Source organism: Sceloporus occidentalis, unplaced genomic scaffold (genome assembly GCF_023333645.1).
Source record: "Sceloporus occidentalis isolate IW3139 unplaced genomic scaffold, rSceOcc1.0.p SCAF_166, whole genome shotgun sequence".
Classification (NCBI taxonomy): domain Eukaryota; kingdom Metazoa; phylum Chordata; class Lepidosauria; order Squamata; family Phrynosomatidae; genus Sceloporus; species Sceloporus occidentalis.
The window spans coordinates 67,994-82,213 of NW_028317146.1; the positions used below are offsets into that span (position 1 = coordinate 67,994).

At 34.9% G+C, this 14,220-nt stretch overlaps 1 protein-coding gene across 1 annotated transcript in view; it reads right to left on the reverse strand.

Annotated features, from left to right (window-relative positions):
• Window positions 1-14,220, reverse strand: part of LOC149279414 (dihydropyrimidine dehydrogenase [NADP(+)]-like) — a gene marked incomplete at its 3' end in the record, with an annotated part of 261,334 nt that overhangs the window by 37,834 nt on the left and 209,280 nt on the right. The window contains exons 17-18 of the mRNA XM_089501186.1: window positions 4,926-5,046; window positions 4,280-4,399 (exon numbers count right to left, since the gene is read on the reverse strand). Of these exons, the coding sequence (XP_089357312.1) occupies window positions 4,280-4,399; window positions 4,926-5,046 (241 nt within the window). The remainder of the gene's footprint in view (window positions 1-4,279; window positions 4,400-4,925; window positions 5,047-14,220) is intronic.

A 14,220-nucleotide genomic window follows, 5' to 3' on the forward strand; every position in this document is an offset into this window, starting at 1 on the left:
TCGTCTTATATTCAGGCTTTTTCTTTTTTTCCTAATATTCAGATTTTGGGGGGTCGTCTTATAATCAGGGTCGTCTTATAATCGAGCAAATACGGTACATACTTTTTGTATCTCCTGTAAACACAGTGCAGTTGTAATCCAAACTACCATTTATAGCCTTCGGGGATACCTTGTAAAAGTCCTTCACATAATTCAGTCTGAGATTAGCTCTACAAAATTTTGGTAATGCGTAGTAACGTGCCTTATGGTAAGTATCTAGGTAAACTATGTACTTGTAGGTTTGGATTTGAGCTCTGGAAATTAAGTTTGGCTAAGTTTCATGTCTTGCTGCTACCCAGCAAATTGAGAGTGAATGCAGACATAATGTGTCCCATGTTATTAACTCGCCTCATGGTAAGTCTCAATTTAAAACGTCTGTCATTGTTAATACTCTTGTGCGATGTGAAATTTGCCTTGCTTTCTAAGTCTGGAGTATCCTGTCATTGACATGCATAGAAATGAGAAGAAATGACCACCTGACATCACTCTGCAAGGTAACTTTTTTAAATCTTGTCGCACTCATGTGATATATATGCCACAACACTTGTGATATTTAAAATGATGGATATTCAGATGCAGCTACATCAAGCTGTTAGTCAGCAACAGAATATTTGGACTACTCCCAAGTCAGGATTTCCAGTTAAGAGTTTTACCTAATTCTGGTCAAGCTAATAGCCAATTACTTTTTCAAGATGTTATATTAGATTATATTGAGTAATCTAGCCCAGGGCTATGGTCATGAGATCATATGTAAACTGCAGATGCAAAGGTTTTTGCTTTCAAAGTAATGGGGTTGCCAAGGAACACCACTAAGCAGGGCATGTGTGGTGGAAAGCTATTTCTATGCCTTAACCACATAGTAGGCCTTTGTGAGGCTCTGCGCATGATGTTGCATGGGCCTGCTTGGTACTCTAGAGGAATTACATAATTTTTGAACATAATTTATAATGAGCACTTACTAAAGTAAGAAAGAATAAGTCTTTTTTTTTTAGATTATTTTATCCAGAATGTGTTTCATCTAGATGTGATTCTAACAATTGTAGCAACATTTTATTAAGGTATTATTTAATTTAGCCAATCCATTTGTGGCACTTTAAAATGCAAGGTATAAGAAAAGAAAATATCATTATGTTTTCATTTATAGACTACAAATTATAAATGTCTTTACATTTTAATGATTGTGTGACCAGATTGAGTTGCATGTCAATTTGAACTGTCCTACTATTCAAATATTTAATAAATGTGTCAAATTCTAGCAAAGATAATGTACATTTAGCCATCCTTACTGTGATTAGATCATAAGGTTTAAAAAAGCATTATGCATGATATCACCTTGAATAAAGTAAAACACCTTTGACCTTGTCTTGTCATTTAAGGAGAAGAAATCTCCTATGAAGATGGCAGTTAGGTCCCTGATGAAAAATTATGCATTTCATAAACTACTTTTCTGCTGAAATGTCAAGCTAAGGAAGTGCTCTACCTCAGACTTGGGAATTGGCATTTCCTTCCATCTTCTTCGTTGCTACGAAGCTCTCATGAACAGTGATGACACATCTTGGACAGGTAAGGGGAATTAGCTGTCAAAAATCTATTATTAGGGTTCTGATTTCTTTTACATTGACTATTGATGACACCATATCACGAGATCGTGAACATCGTGAAAGGAGAGAAAAATCAAATGTTGTGCAAAAATTATTAACTAATTGACTGTGGACCACATATTGACTTAAGTTTGGTGTTTATAAAATAGGGTTTGTTATTTAAATCCAGCAACAAAATTAGCATCATCAAGAAAATATGGAGTACGGAGTACAGTTGGTTGTATTTATTGTGGAAGTTTTTCATGTGTGTAATGCATGGCAATTGGCAGAACACGCAAGTATGCAGCAGCAAATTGCACAAGTTCAACTCTCATATTAACTATTGCTTACTATTGTATTTGTAAAGAAAGTAACATAACTTGTGTCCACTGGAGAGTCAAGTAGCTGGAATTAAAAAAATAAGTTAACAGCTGATGTGATCATACCTGGAAACTCTCTGGGTTTGATCCAAATCCTCCAGGTCATAGGAGCGGGGTCTTGACAGGCCCATTTCCCCTTTAAATGGTGGTATTTCCCACAATTTCAGCGGGAACGCCCCCCCTGACCTCAGCGGGAACGCCCACAACGTCACCGGGCAGTCCTGACCGCGTCCTGTAAGGGTAGGCTCCTGGTAGCCGGAGCCGAGAAGTTCCCAGGTATGGATATGATGTGATTTAAGTTAAAAAGTCAAAGTGTTGAGTTTAAAAAATGATTTCAATGAAGATAGGTGAAGGACTAGACAGAATTTTTTTGCGAAAGCACTTACTGTACCCATTCATGTATATCATGGAAATATTTTAACATAAAGAAAATAATGAGTGCTATTACTCTGTGGTTTGTGACCACAAAATACACATAAAAAGGGACAAAATAAAGGAACCTGGATTCAGTTTTTAACAAATCTATAAATATTTTGTTATATGAACCCCTTGTGGTTGATAATTAGGATTCGATTTGGCCTGATATTTAACATACAAGCTAACAAAATCTCTTGAATTCAGTGGAAATCCCCTCAGTGGTTATTTTACTTAAGAATAACGGTTTTCTTTAGACATTAAAATGCTTAAAATCAAAACAAACAGTACGCTGTAAAACGAGGGTGAAGTTTTTGTTCATAAAGGAAACATCACCTACATTCCCTGTGTTAATAATAATGAGGAATATGGAATCGTTTTTGTTTAATTGAATTTTATGGTTTTTATAGGTTGTGATCTGAACATGATCTATCGACCTTCAAAAAATAATAGATAAGAATGAGCTGTTTGTATATAATACTACTGTGATATTTCATGTTATTTTTTCATGCGCAATGACCTCCTTGACCCCTCTTATTTTCCTGCTGTCAATGTGGCAGTTTGGAGAAAATAAAATGGAACGACACAGAAACCGTTTAGCACTGAGTGCTCAATACCAAGGACAATAATTCAATGCTTCCATGCATTTGAATTCTAATCTGTTTATCATCACGGTTAAATTGCTTCCTTGGCGTGACTAAGGGAAATCCAATGCTCGTTTACTATTAGTTTATAGACAATGGAACTAAAATTCATATAAACAGGTGTAATTCTTAATTTATCATATGTTGATTTCAGAATTAATATTTGTACATATTGCAGCCCATGTTTCAATCTATAACTCTGCTTCATTGTTTCTCAATAAGAGCTTGTGTTACTATAGTACTCAGAGAGCGCAAGATCATTGGTTGAAAGCAAAAAAGGTACATTATTTGATGAGAAGGTATATTAACCTTATAGTTTCGAAATTATATACTACTAATTATACTTCACATACACTATGCAGAAAAAAAAGGATTTGTTAGCCTGACATAGGACATCTCTTCAACCCAGAACTGTGCAGTATCACCTACAAGACAGTTGCAAGTTATTGCACTTGAGAAAGAGAAAGAATGTACATTTTTTTCCAGAAAGAGAGAGAATGTACATTTTTCTTGCCTCTTGCAGTTTTGTCGTCATGGAAATTTACAGACATGTTGTTATTCGTCTCAGGAAGGTGCAGGATGCTAGTTGTGCAGGTAAAACATTGGGATCTCAAGAATACGGATTCCAGAATTTAATGGGAACATGAGATTGGTAAATAAATATACAAATTATTGCCTAACAATAGTTGTGAGGGACTTTAAACATGCATTGGATAAGCATAAAGCAATCCTGAATAGAAGATGAGACCAAGAAAAGATAAGACTCAAACTCAAATACATTTTGACAGTTTCTGGGATTTATGAGAAAATTAAAGTTTCCCATGCTAAAACTGTTCCATGTCAGAGGATGATTATAAAAAAAAGGTTTTGTGTGGAAAAAAAGAAAACCACATTGATTTCTCATAATCTGACCCTAAAATACAAAATGACAAAAGCAGCAGCATGAAAAAGTCTATAAACAGAGCTGGTCATACAATCGTCACTTTCCAAATGACCTTGCTCTTAAAGAGCACTGCTGTGTTCTACTATTTAGGAAAGGGCAACATCAGAATTGTCACACTCAATATGTTCCATCTGTCACAATTATTAGAAAAGCTCTGACCAGCATTGTGCTTGGAGAATTGAGTATTATGGAGACATGCTATATGAGATGCTAACATAGACCCCCTGAGGATGCAGCAGACTTATAGGAAGAATTCTGAACATAAAGGGCAGCACCTACCAGACACTCCACCATATGTGGTCCTGCTCCCTCTTCCAACTGCTGGCCAAGGTGTTCCATCTGCTTTTAATCCCATTAGTCCTGAAACAGTGTTAGTTGCTGTAACGCCATCTGCACCACCTGTGAGATAATACATATATATATGTATATTTACCATTTATTACATTATCTCTAGGTTATGCAGTTTACATTTTGGATGTAAATTAGTTAATATGAATAATGTATTAATAGAAAAAGAAACAAAATGTATATTTAACAGTTTAAAATACACTGCAAACAGTCATTAATATGCTCTTATTAGTTGTGCTTTTGGTCAAAACTTAAACATTAATTCTAGGTCTTAAAAAAATGTTTTGCTTCATAAATCATAAAAATGAGATATGAGATATAAAAAACATAATGGGTGTTTGCTGAAACCTCATTGGTGACTCGAAACATGCTTTTTTATGATTGACAACTGTATGGCCTAGTGGGTCAAATGCTAAACACAACTATACATATCTTATGCGACAAAATAAAGTAGTATTAATACTTGTAATTTTAATGATTCGCCTTTCATCACTTTGATTAGCAATGTTAATTAATCCTTAATTTAAAAAAAAAAAATCACTTTATTAATAAATATAAAATGGATAGATTTTTTTACCTTCTTGGGCTGCCATTGCAATTTTCACAACATCTGTGACATTTGGGGTCAGTTTGGCAAAGAAGGGAATTTGGACAGCTTGTCTAACCCATCGACAGATGTTTCGAACCAGTTCTGGATCCTGTTCAAAGAGGTCAGATATGAAATAAAATTAGTAATTTGTCTAATCTGCTCAAAACATAGAGCAATAAAAGGAAAAAAGTGATTAAAAATATGATTGTAGCCTCATTAAATCGATAATTGAACAAAGCCTACGCAAATACATTGTGGGGATAAAATATTAATTTTGACAATTCAAAACTTTAATTGACTGCAAAGAATTGATTGTAATTAAAATAAAAAAATATGTTGGTGAAATTGAATACATTTTGAGTAAAAAAAAAAATTCTGCTAAAGAAACAGTAACACTTCAATATAAATTAAACTTGCATGAAAGGTCTTATGTAAAAGTTTGTATATTTAAATGCTGTGATTTGATATTTTTTGGTTCTTTTTGGTCAAATTTATGGCAGACATGCATCTGACATTATTTTAATTCATTTATTTTTCATCCAGGCATTTTTTGGTCAGTAACCATGGTCAGTAACCAGCTGCTTCTAATTTACTGAAAGCCAAAATAAAAATGTGTCTTTTTTAAAGATGTGAAATAGTTTTTGATTTTGATCTTTTTGTTTCTTTTCCTGTTCTGAAATCTTTTTCTGAAATGTAGGATTTGCATAAATAAATGGGCGAAGGTGTTACCTCCTTGAATCTGGTATTAGAAGCCAAGATGGAGCCATGCAAGTTACAGTAAGTGAGTGCATCTCATGTTCAATAGCACCAGTCAAAACCTCAAGTTAAACCTCTCTGTATATTTGCTATTTATGCATTGGTCCAACTTTAACCATATTGTTCTCCAAAAAAGTTGAAACTGGCATTAACGTTAAATTTCAGCGAAACTCAATGCATTTGAAGCAGTTGCCAACCTATTATCCCAGGTGCTGATGAGCTTGGCCAAAAGTAATTTTAGTAAATGCCCAAACTGAAAATTCTCTATCATCTACATGAGATTTAGCACATAGTTTATTAAACAAGTCATAAAGGAAATTATCTTTTCATCCTCTTCTAATACTACTCTTAATTTACATTGAAAACACTTAACTGAATTCTGCCATATTTGACTATTTCCATAATTATTTGTCTGATCGTATGCCTATGGAAGTCAACACTTTCAATACAATTTTCCTCATGCATTACATTTTTTTGAATGAAACATTTCCTTTGAGAAAGTGATGAACTTTGCTAATATATTATACAACCTCATAGGAATATACACATTAATTCAAGAATAGTGGATACGTGCAGAAAATGTGCCCTTCCAGTAATCAATATCCTGGATAAAAAATATATCCAGATGGACAATTATGCACAGGTACCCAGAGATTTTTAAAATATATCTTAGAACTTTTAATGTTGAGCTTGCAAAGAAAGAACAGAACAGACCATATTCTATACAGTGAACCTAAATTCAAGAATCTGGCATTTGGTGTTTTGCAGCTGTCATATATATCCCATGTGTGGCCAGCTGGTGTTGGCAGAGATGCTGGTACAGACAAAAGATGAATGCCCAAGGGACATTCAAGATTGGCAGTTACAAGAAAGAAACAGGATGAATAAAGTATTTTAATTCATTAGCTTTGTGACCGTGTTGCCTTTTGAAAATATTTAATAAGTGTCCACAAGTGTACAAGCATTTACAAAACAAAATGCGAGGTCATAGCACAAGAGAAAAATTCTGCCAGATAGTGTATGGCATATATATGACAAAGTCCAGATAATTCCCTTTTATCTCAATAAGTAGAAAATGTATAGCTGTCACCTTTAGAATAGGTTTATACACAGTGGCATACTCTGGTCTAGAAGGAGCCTGATTGCCCTCTCCCCAAGTGTTCCACAAACATTACGGAGGACTACATTTTCACCATGCGCCACCCATCCTTAAAAGATTGGGAACTGAGATATAACAAACATTTCTAATAGTAAGGTATGCCATTTTGCAGAGCATTCGAATGGCTATGATGGAACAAGCCTAATGGCTAGTGATTTAAGTAAATTAGAAGAATGGTTGAGAGTGTGGCAGCTGCAGTTGAATTTTAATAAATGTAAAATAGTACACTCGGTAAAAATCCCAAGGCAGCATATAACATTGGGGATGTTGTTCTGTCAGTGACAACATAAGAGAGTGACTTAATTACTTCTGAGGACTTACAGGTAAGCAGGGAATGCAAAAAAAAAAGTTGCTAAAAGCAACTTGGGTTATATGGGTTATATAGTTGAAGGCATTTTTCACCAGGAAGAGAGGACTGGTTCTTACAGATCCATAGTTAGCCCGCACCTTTTATTGTGTGCAGCCTTGGACACCCCAGATTCCAGGAGGATATTGACAATATGGAAAGAGTTCAGAGGAGGGCTACTGTCATGGTTATTGGTTTGCAGGATATAAAAAATATGAGGAAAGACTAAGGGAACTCAATATGTATTGCTTGAAGGAAAGAAGAGAAAGGGGAGATGTGATAGAAACAATTAAATACACAATGGCATTTAACAAAGTACAGGAGGGAGTTTATTTCAAAGGAGCAGAAATGTTAGAACAAGACTTCATAGTCAAAAAACTAGGGGGTAAGAGCTTTAGATGCGTTGCACGTTTTACTTTACTGCGAGGGAGGTACATAAATGCAATAGCCTCCCATCAGAAGTGGTAGAGGCGAATACAATAAGGGAATTTAAACATGCATGGGATAGGCATAAAGACAAGATCAATGACTGATTAAGACCTGAGTCATACATCAGTATAAACAGCCAGACTAGATGAGCCAACCATACCCTACTTATATTCAGTAAAACAAACTCAAAATTGTCAATCTTAAAACATGTATGATTGGTTAAAAATATTAATAATAAAATGTAAACCAAAATATATTTAAATCATCACATAGCTAAAAGATAAAAATATTTAAAAAAAATAGATGTAAAACACTAAACTAATTTATGTTGAATACTGTAAGATTATTATTATTATTATTAAACTACTTAAATAAAGGACAGTGTATGACTGTTTATTTTACAGTATTAGACATGTAGATTATTAATAAAACAACCTTGCTATGTTTTGGATATAATATTTGATATGTTTTACATTGGCACAATAAAAGACTAAACATTCTTACTCAACAAAAGAACTACAACGTGAAAAAGGTTATGTTTAAACAATTGTGCAAGAGTTTTGTTTCGTAAACCATTTAATGTTTGTCTCTGCGAAAGTAAAGAAATGTTTCTCCTGCAACCATAAAATGCATTACATTAAACAATATTTCAGTTTCTTTAGGTCACATAGAGGTTACCAGCTAGAGGGCATAGGGGTTTGATTAGGTTTGTGTTGTACATGAAAAATTTTAAGGCAGAGCATATAACTCCTTTAATATATGATAGCTGCAGTTACAAATGACTTTCTTTAGTTGTCACGTGGGAAAGCTCTTGGCCCCATTTCTGTAATAAATAGATACAAAATATTGGGCAGGGAATCATATGCCTGTCCACAAGCTATAGAAATCTAAAAACCTTCATCTTATTGTCTAGTATTTCACATCTTTTTACAGTTAAGAAATATAAAATACAAATGTATTTTTTCTTTTCATTTAGTGGCAATATATAGGATATTTCATATCAGAAATGATTGCAAATTTAGTGTGCCATAATACGTGTGTAAATAATGTGTTATGAAGGAAATTGGTAACAGTTGGGACAATTGTACATTCCATTTGTTTCCATGGTGATTAGTTTACATTTAGAACTGTTGTCAGATTTGCCCTTTATAAATACGGAACATCGTCTTTTCATAACTATGATAATGCCTTAATGATGCTGAGCTCCTAAGTTCAGATGAATGAAATAATGCCTGGGGTATGCAAAATGTGTTCCTGAAAGAACATACGCATATGAAGCATTTATTAACACAACAGTACAGAAAGATTACATAAGGGTGCTTGGTTATCTGTGCCTGACATCTGTGTATTTGCATTTATGAATACATATGCACTCCTCAAAAACCTGTCCTTAAAAGAAGCGAGTTGTTTGCCATGAACCGTAGTAAGAGCAATGTCATCTATTCACAATAATAGTAATAAAATGATGGGTCACACATTCCTCAAATGAACAGGGAAAATACCACACATCCAAATGTATAGATAAATATTAATATATATGCACAGGGCCCTATATGTCACTACAGCTCCAACTGTTTTCATACAACTCCTAAGCCAGAAGGTTAATAGGACACACACAGAAAATTTGGACTCCAGCACTAAAGGAGTTAAACACGCAAGCACACAAGTTTTGCCAACATTAAAGAGGTTACATAAAGAGACACAGAAGTTTTGCACTTCAGTGCAAAAAAAAAAGGTTATACATACTCATATTCCACTCCAGTACTAAAGTTATTTGCACAAACTGTTACCATTTTGCACTTCAGCACTAAAAGGGTTACACCCACCTTAGCACTAAAGAGGTTACACGCACAAACGCCCTTACCACTTTGCACCTCCCTCCTGCCTCCATTTCTTTTCTCTTCAGGCTGCAGTGCTAGAAGTGAACGACCAAATTACATTTCAGGTGCCTGCTTAACACTGTGAACGTCCATAGCCTCTTCCATAACAGGACAATGTATTGTCCCAGAAACAGACACAGGTGACATGGGTGAGGTCCCCTGATTACAGGACTGTCCCGGGTAATCCGGTACACTTGGTCACCCTACTTAATTTATGAAAAATCTGCCTCCAAGAATATATTTTGTAGACTCTTTATAAACAATAGTTTTCCCTTTTTTTGCCGAGTGTTGTACAAATAGTGGACTCCAGGGAGGCTGAACGACCAACTTCATTGAGCACTTTGGTTTCCTACTATACAGCAAATTTCAGCTTGTGGATGTCATTTTAGGTATAGTTGGGCAAAAAGTGTGAAATGTTCCTGTATATATTTTTTAATTTGATAAAGATATATCGTACCCTGCAGCAGTGATATATTCTGACCTAGGCCAACTAGACCTAAGGTGACAGGTCCAGAGCGCAGCGGCTACTTTTCCACAAAATCGGGGTCGGTGTTCTGCTGTGTAATAGGCCAGTCTCTCTGCTCCCCCCCCAAAAAAATATTTGCACTATGGGATATGTAATATACTGTGCAAATGGACCAAAAATGATTCAGACAAATTTTTAATTCCTGGTCCATTCATTTTCGGACAATGAATTCCGTTTTCTGCTGTTTGGAATAAATTCGGTGGGATTTTTCCATTTGGAAATTTAATTTATTGTCACTCAGTCTCATGCTCTTTCACACTCTCATTTACTCTATCACACTCTCATTCACTCACTCACACTCTAATTCACTCTCTCTCCCTACTTTCACCACCGACTGCTTCCATGTTCTTGTTTCTTTTTCTGCAGATTTGCTTTTTCTCTTGCCACTTCTTGTAAATGCACAAGTCTAATATATGTTAGGTCATAAAGAACATATGTCTATACTCCATGTTGCACAAATATAGTACATCCCTCAATTTAGGCCACATTCTTAATTGTGAATTTTAATATCTGATCTACATTAAGTAAATGTTCGGATTATAGGTGCAACAATAGCTTTTTTTGATAAATACATTTGAAGAGAAAGTATGCTTAAATTCAGACCAATACTGTATTCTCATCTACTGCTACAGTTTAATGTTACAGTTGTATACACTAAATCAACTAATACGTACTGTAGGTAGTCCTAGTAAATTAATTTAATGATGCTAGAGCTGTGTTAGTTAAATATTCTGCAACAACTCCCATGGAAAAAAGTCAACTTGACTAATGCATTTAATGCTGATATAATTACATCGAAAATGTCAGCTACTGCTGACCCCTTTTTTTCCAGCTTTTTATTTTTAAGGAAGAGAGCTGTTTTACAAAATGAGCGCACAGGGTAGCACCAATTATTACCACTTGTCTCGAGAACTTCAGCAATCCTTGCTAAATTCAGTACAGAATAGATTTAGTACATTTGCATGCGACAATTATTTTTTTGCCTCCAATAATACTTTCTTGTAATATATTAGGTCATTAGTTCACCTAAATACAAAGATATATAAAAACATGTCTAAAACAGAGAAAAGAACAGACAACACACCAGGCACAATCAAGTACAAACAATTAACAAATTAGTGCTTTGGACTGCAGTCCAAAATATACCACTGGGACCATGGACAAATTCTATGGCCTTTAATACCTTGAAACAAGTTAGATGTAGTTTATATCTTAATAGGTTTTCACAAATTCTTTTTTATTCCATATATGAAAATATCATAATATTAATATTCAGACTGTTCAAAATATTGGTAAGTTAATTTATAACTTATGGATTTCTTAACATGGATACTGTAATTACAATCTTCTGGTTTTCCATAAATGTTGTTCTTTGGGATGCAAAACATTGATGAATCTGATCTTGGCAGCACTAAAGCATCTCAACAAACGTTGAAAGATACTGCCTTTAGCAAACTGGTATTTGCTGCTGTGGTCTAACAATCTCCAAGAAAGTATATCATAACCATTTGGGAGGGCAAGGAAAGGCACTATCGTAAATGGTTGTCAGGGTGGTGTAGTACCTAAAGGGCAGCTAATTGTATGTTGTAAGTTGTATGTCCCCAGGACCTGCTGTTAACAAGAAAAAAGAGGACAATGAATGCGTGTAATAAACCCTCATAAGGCATCTCTACTATGTTTCCTTTTACTCCCCACCCAATGCCAAGTAGGATAGAAGTGAATAGTAATAAAAGAACCTCAGGGGACTTAGAGCCTGCTTATGATTTCCCTTGTACCTCATCCTGTGCCTAGTGAGGTGGGATAGTTAATGCACATTTTGGGTAGGCATTTTGTTCCATTCTAATGTCCATTTTCTTTTGGGTACCGGCAGGATTATATTAAAACAGCACTCATCAACAATCATCAATACGTTAAACTAATTTTTAATCCAAAGAAAGGGACAAGTTTAAAAAAAATAGTAAATATGACAAAAAAATAAAAATGCAGTAGTTGGCAGTAGTAAATATGCATGCAGCACATATGGATACATAACTCATTTTCTTTTGTTCGTAAGTGCCGGAATCTCTGGCATAGCTCATGCTGTCTTGCATGCGACCCCTTGAAAAAGGAGAACCAAAACGGCGTAGGGAAAGTGGAGGACAATATGGGTAAGGAATATAGTATTCTTAGGATGTCTTTTTGACTATTGAGATTATCTATATACTTATTATCAATGTTAATAGTCTTCTACATGTTTACAAAATCAATAGGTGCACTCCATAGTGAATAATATGTAATCATATTTGAATGACCCAGCACTTTATGATCCATCTATTGTTTACATGCACTTGAGACACTTTATATTTACATAGCCATAGCTCCTCCATATGCTCTGATTAGTTTCCAAGATACCTTTGTTGTCTAAATTATGTAATATTCTATATGTTTTTATTAAAATTCTTTTTTGTATAATAAAATAATATATTTTAATACAAGGGCTTGTGTAGAACTCTTTTCATACAAGGTATACAAGTTTATAGGAGTTTCCCTGTTTTGAGGATGAGATCCTTATACATACCAGAGTATTTATAACATTATGTTATTTGTGGAAAGTGTGGTTGGATTCTTTTGTGTTATGTATTACACTTTGTTTAAGTTATTGGGCGTAAGTGTTATTTGATTGTATATTGGTGGGACATCATGTCCATCCTCAGGGGATAGAGAGAAAACAAGAGCAGAAAGAAGAAAAGCCACATGCACATAGATAATAGTGGACAGGATAGGGATGAAGACCTTGTTTTAATGCTCCCTACCAATCTGTTTTGCTACCCTTATCATTCACCTTCATTTTATGTATTTTAAATACCTAAAATATATAGAGAGCTTTTCTAGAACTGGCTATACACAGAATCGTATTTGCCACAATGTCTCCTAATTTGATATCAATACTCACTACTCAGTTTGCCATGTTGAGTTTCTCAATGAATGACAGCTTGATTGTTTTGTGCAACGCTGTCTAAAACCAGGTTTCTTTTTGTCAACACCTTTAATTGTTATTGATGTTATCATTAAAGCTTAGAGACCTCCTTCAGCAGTTAGTCCACCTGAAGTAACTGAAGAGTAGTACTTTCCTGTTTAACTATTTGATGGTTCCAGAAAACTGAAAGGCATCAGATATTAATAAATATTGATATAGACTATACAGAGCTTGACTAACTTAGTTTGGGCACGATTTGGACAAAATGTTTGTTTTTTTCATTTTCCATTCTTTATAATGTAATAAATATATATTTTTTTTAAAAGAAGAGTAAGGACGGAGACTGAGCGGCAGCAGCAAAGGCAGGACAAGGCATGGCACAGGGCAGAGACTGGGAGGCAGACACATCCAGTCACAAGACTGCATCCTTTCCCCTATATCAGAAAAATGAAGAATTGAACCCCAGAGTAAGGAAGAGCATTGAGGTGCTGATGCAGGACAAGGCACAGGGCAGGCACTGGCAGACAGACACATCCAGCTACATGACTGACCCCCCCTGGTAAGACAAAGAAGAATTGATTCTCCAGAGTAAGAAAGGAGATTGAGCCACAGCAGCAGAGATAGGATTGGGCAAGACACAGAGCTATGTCTGCTACTTAGAAGTTAAAATGGCGTCAGATCATCATTATGTCAATGCTTTTCCTTTCCCCTTGTAAATGCTGATTGGCCACACTGAAAAATGTAAGGAAAAAACTCCACAGGGGACTTCAATATATATTTTGTTAACATTATGTAAACGTATTGCATCATCAGCTTTGCTTAATACATCCTGGAAACACCTACAGCTCAAATCTCGCTTTATTACTAGCCAGGAGTTATATTCCCCAGTCCTTCAGGGTAGAGTATTTAAAGTAAACATTTTATAAAAATAGGCCTAGTTAAGAAAAACTGAAAATGATTTGATATAACTTTTACAAGTTATAAACCATTAATAAATGGGAAATTCTTACAGGAGGATTTTTTTAATGCACTGTATTTTTGCCTCCTATTGGACCAAAGTAGTCAGTTACCTGAGGTCTAATCCTGAGCAGTTGTTTGAGAATAGGCTGCTTTGACGCCATGTACAAAATGAAGAAGAAAATAAAAGATTTTTTTCTCATACTTGGAAACAGCATAGTCAATATTTAAAATTTTGCGAAACCTTTACACATATACTTTTTACATTGTGTAT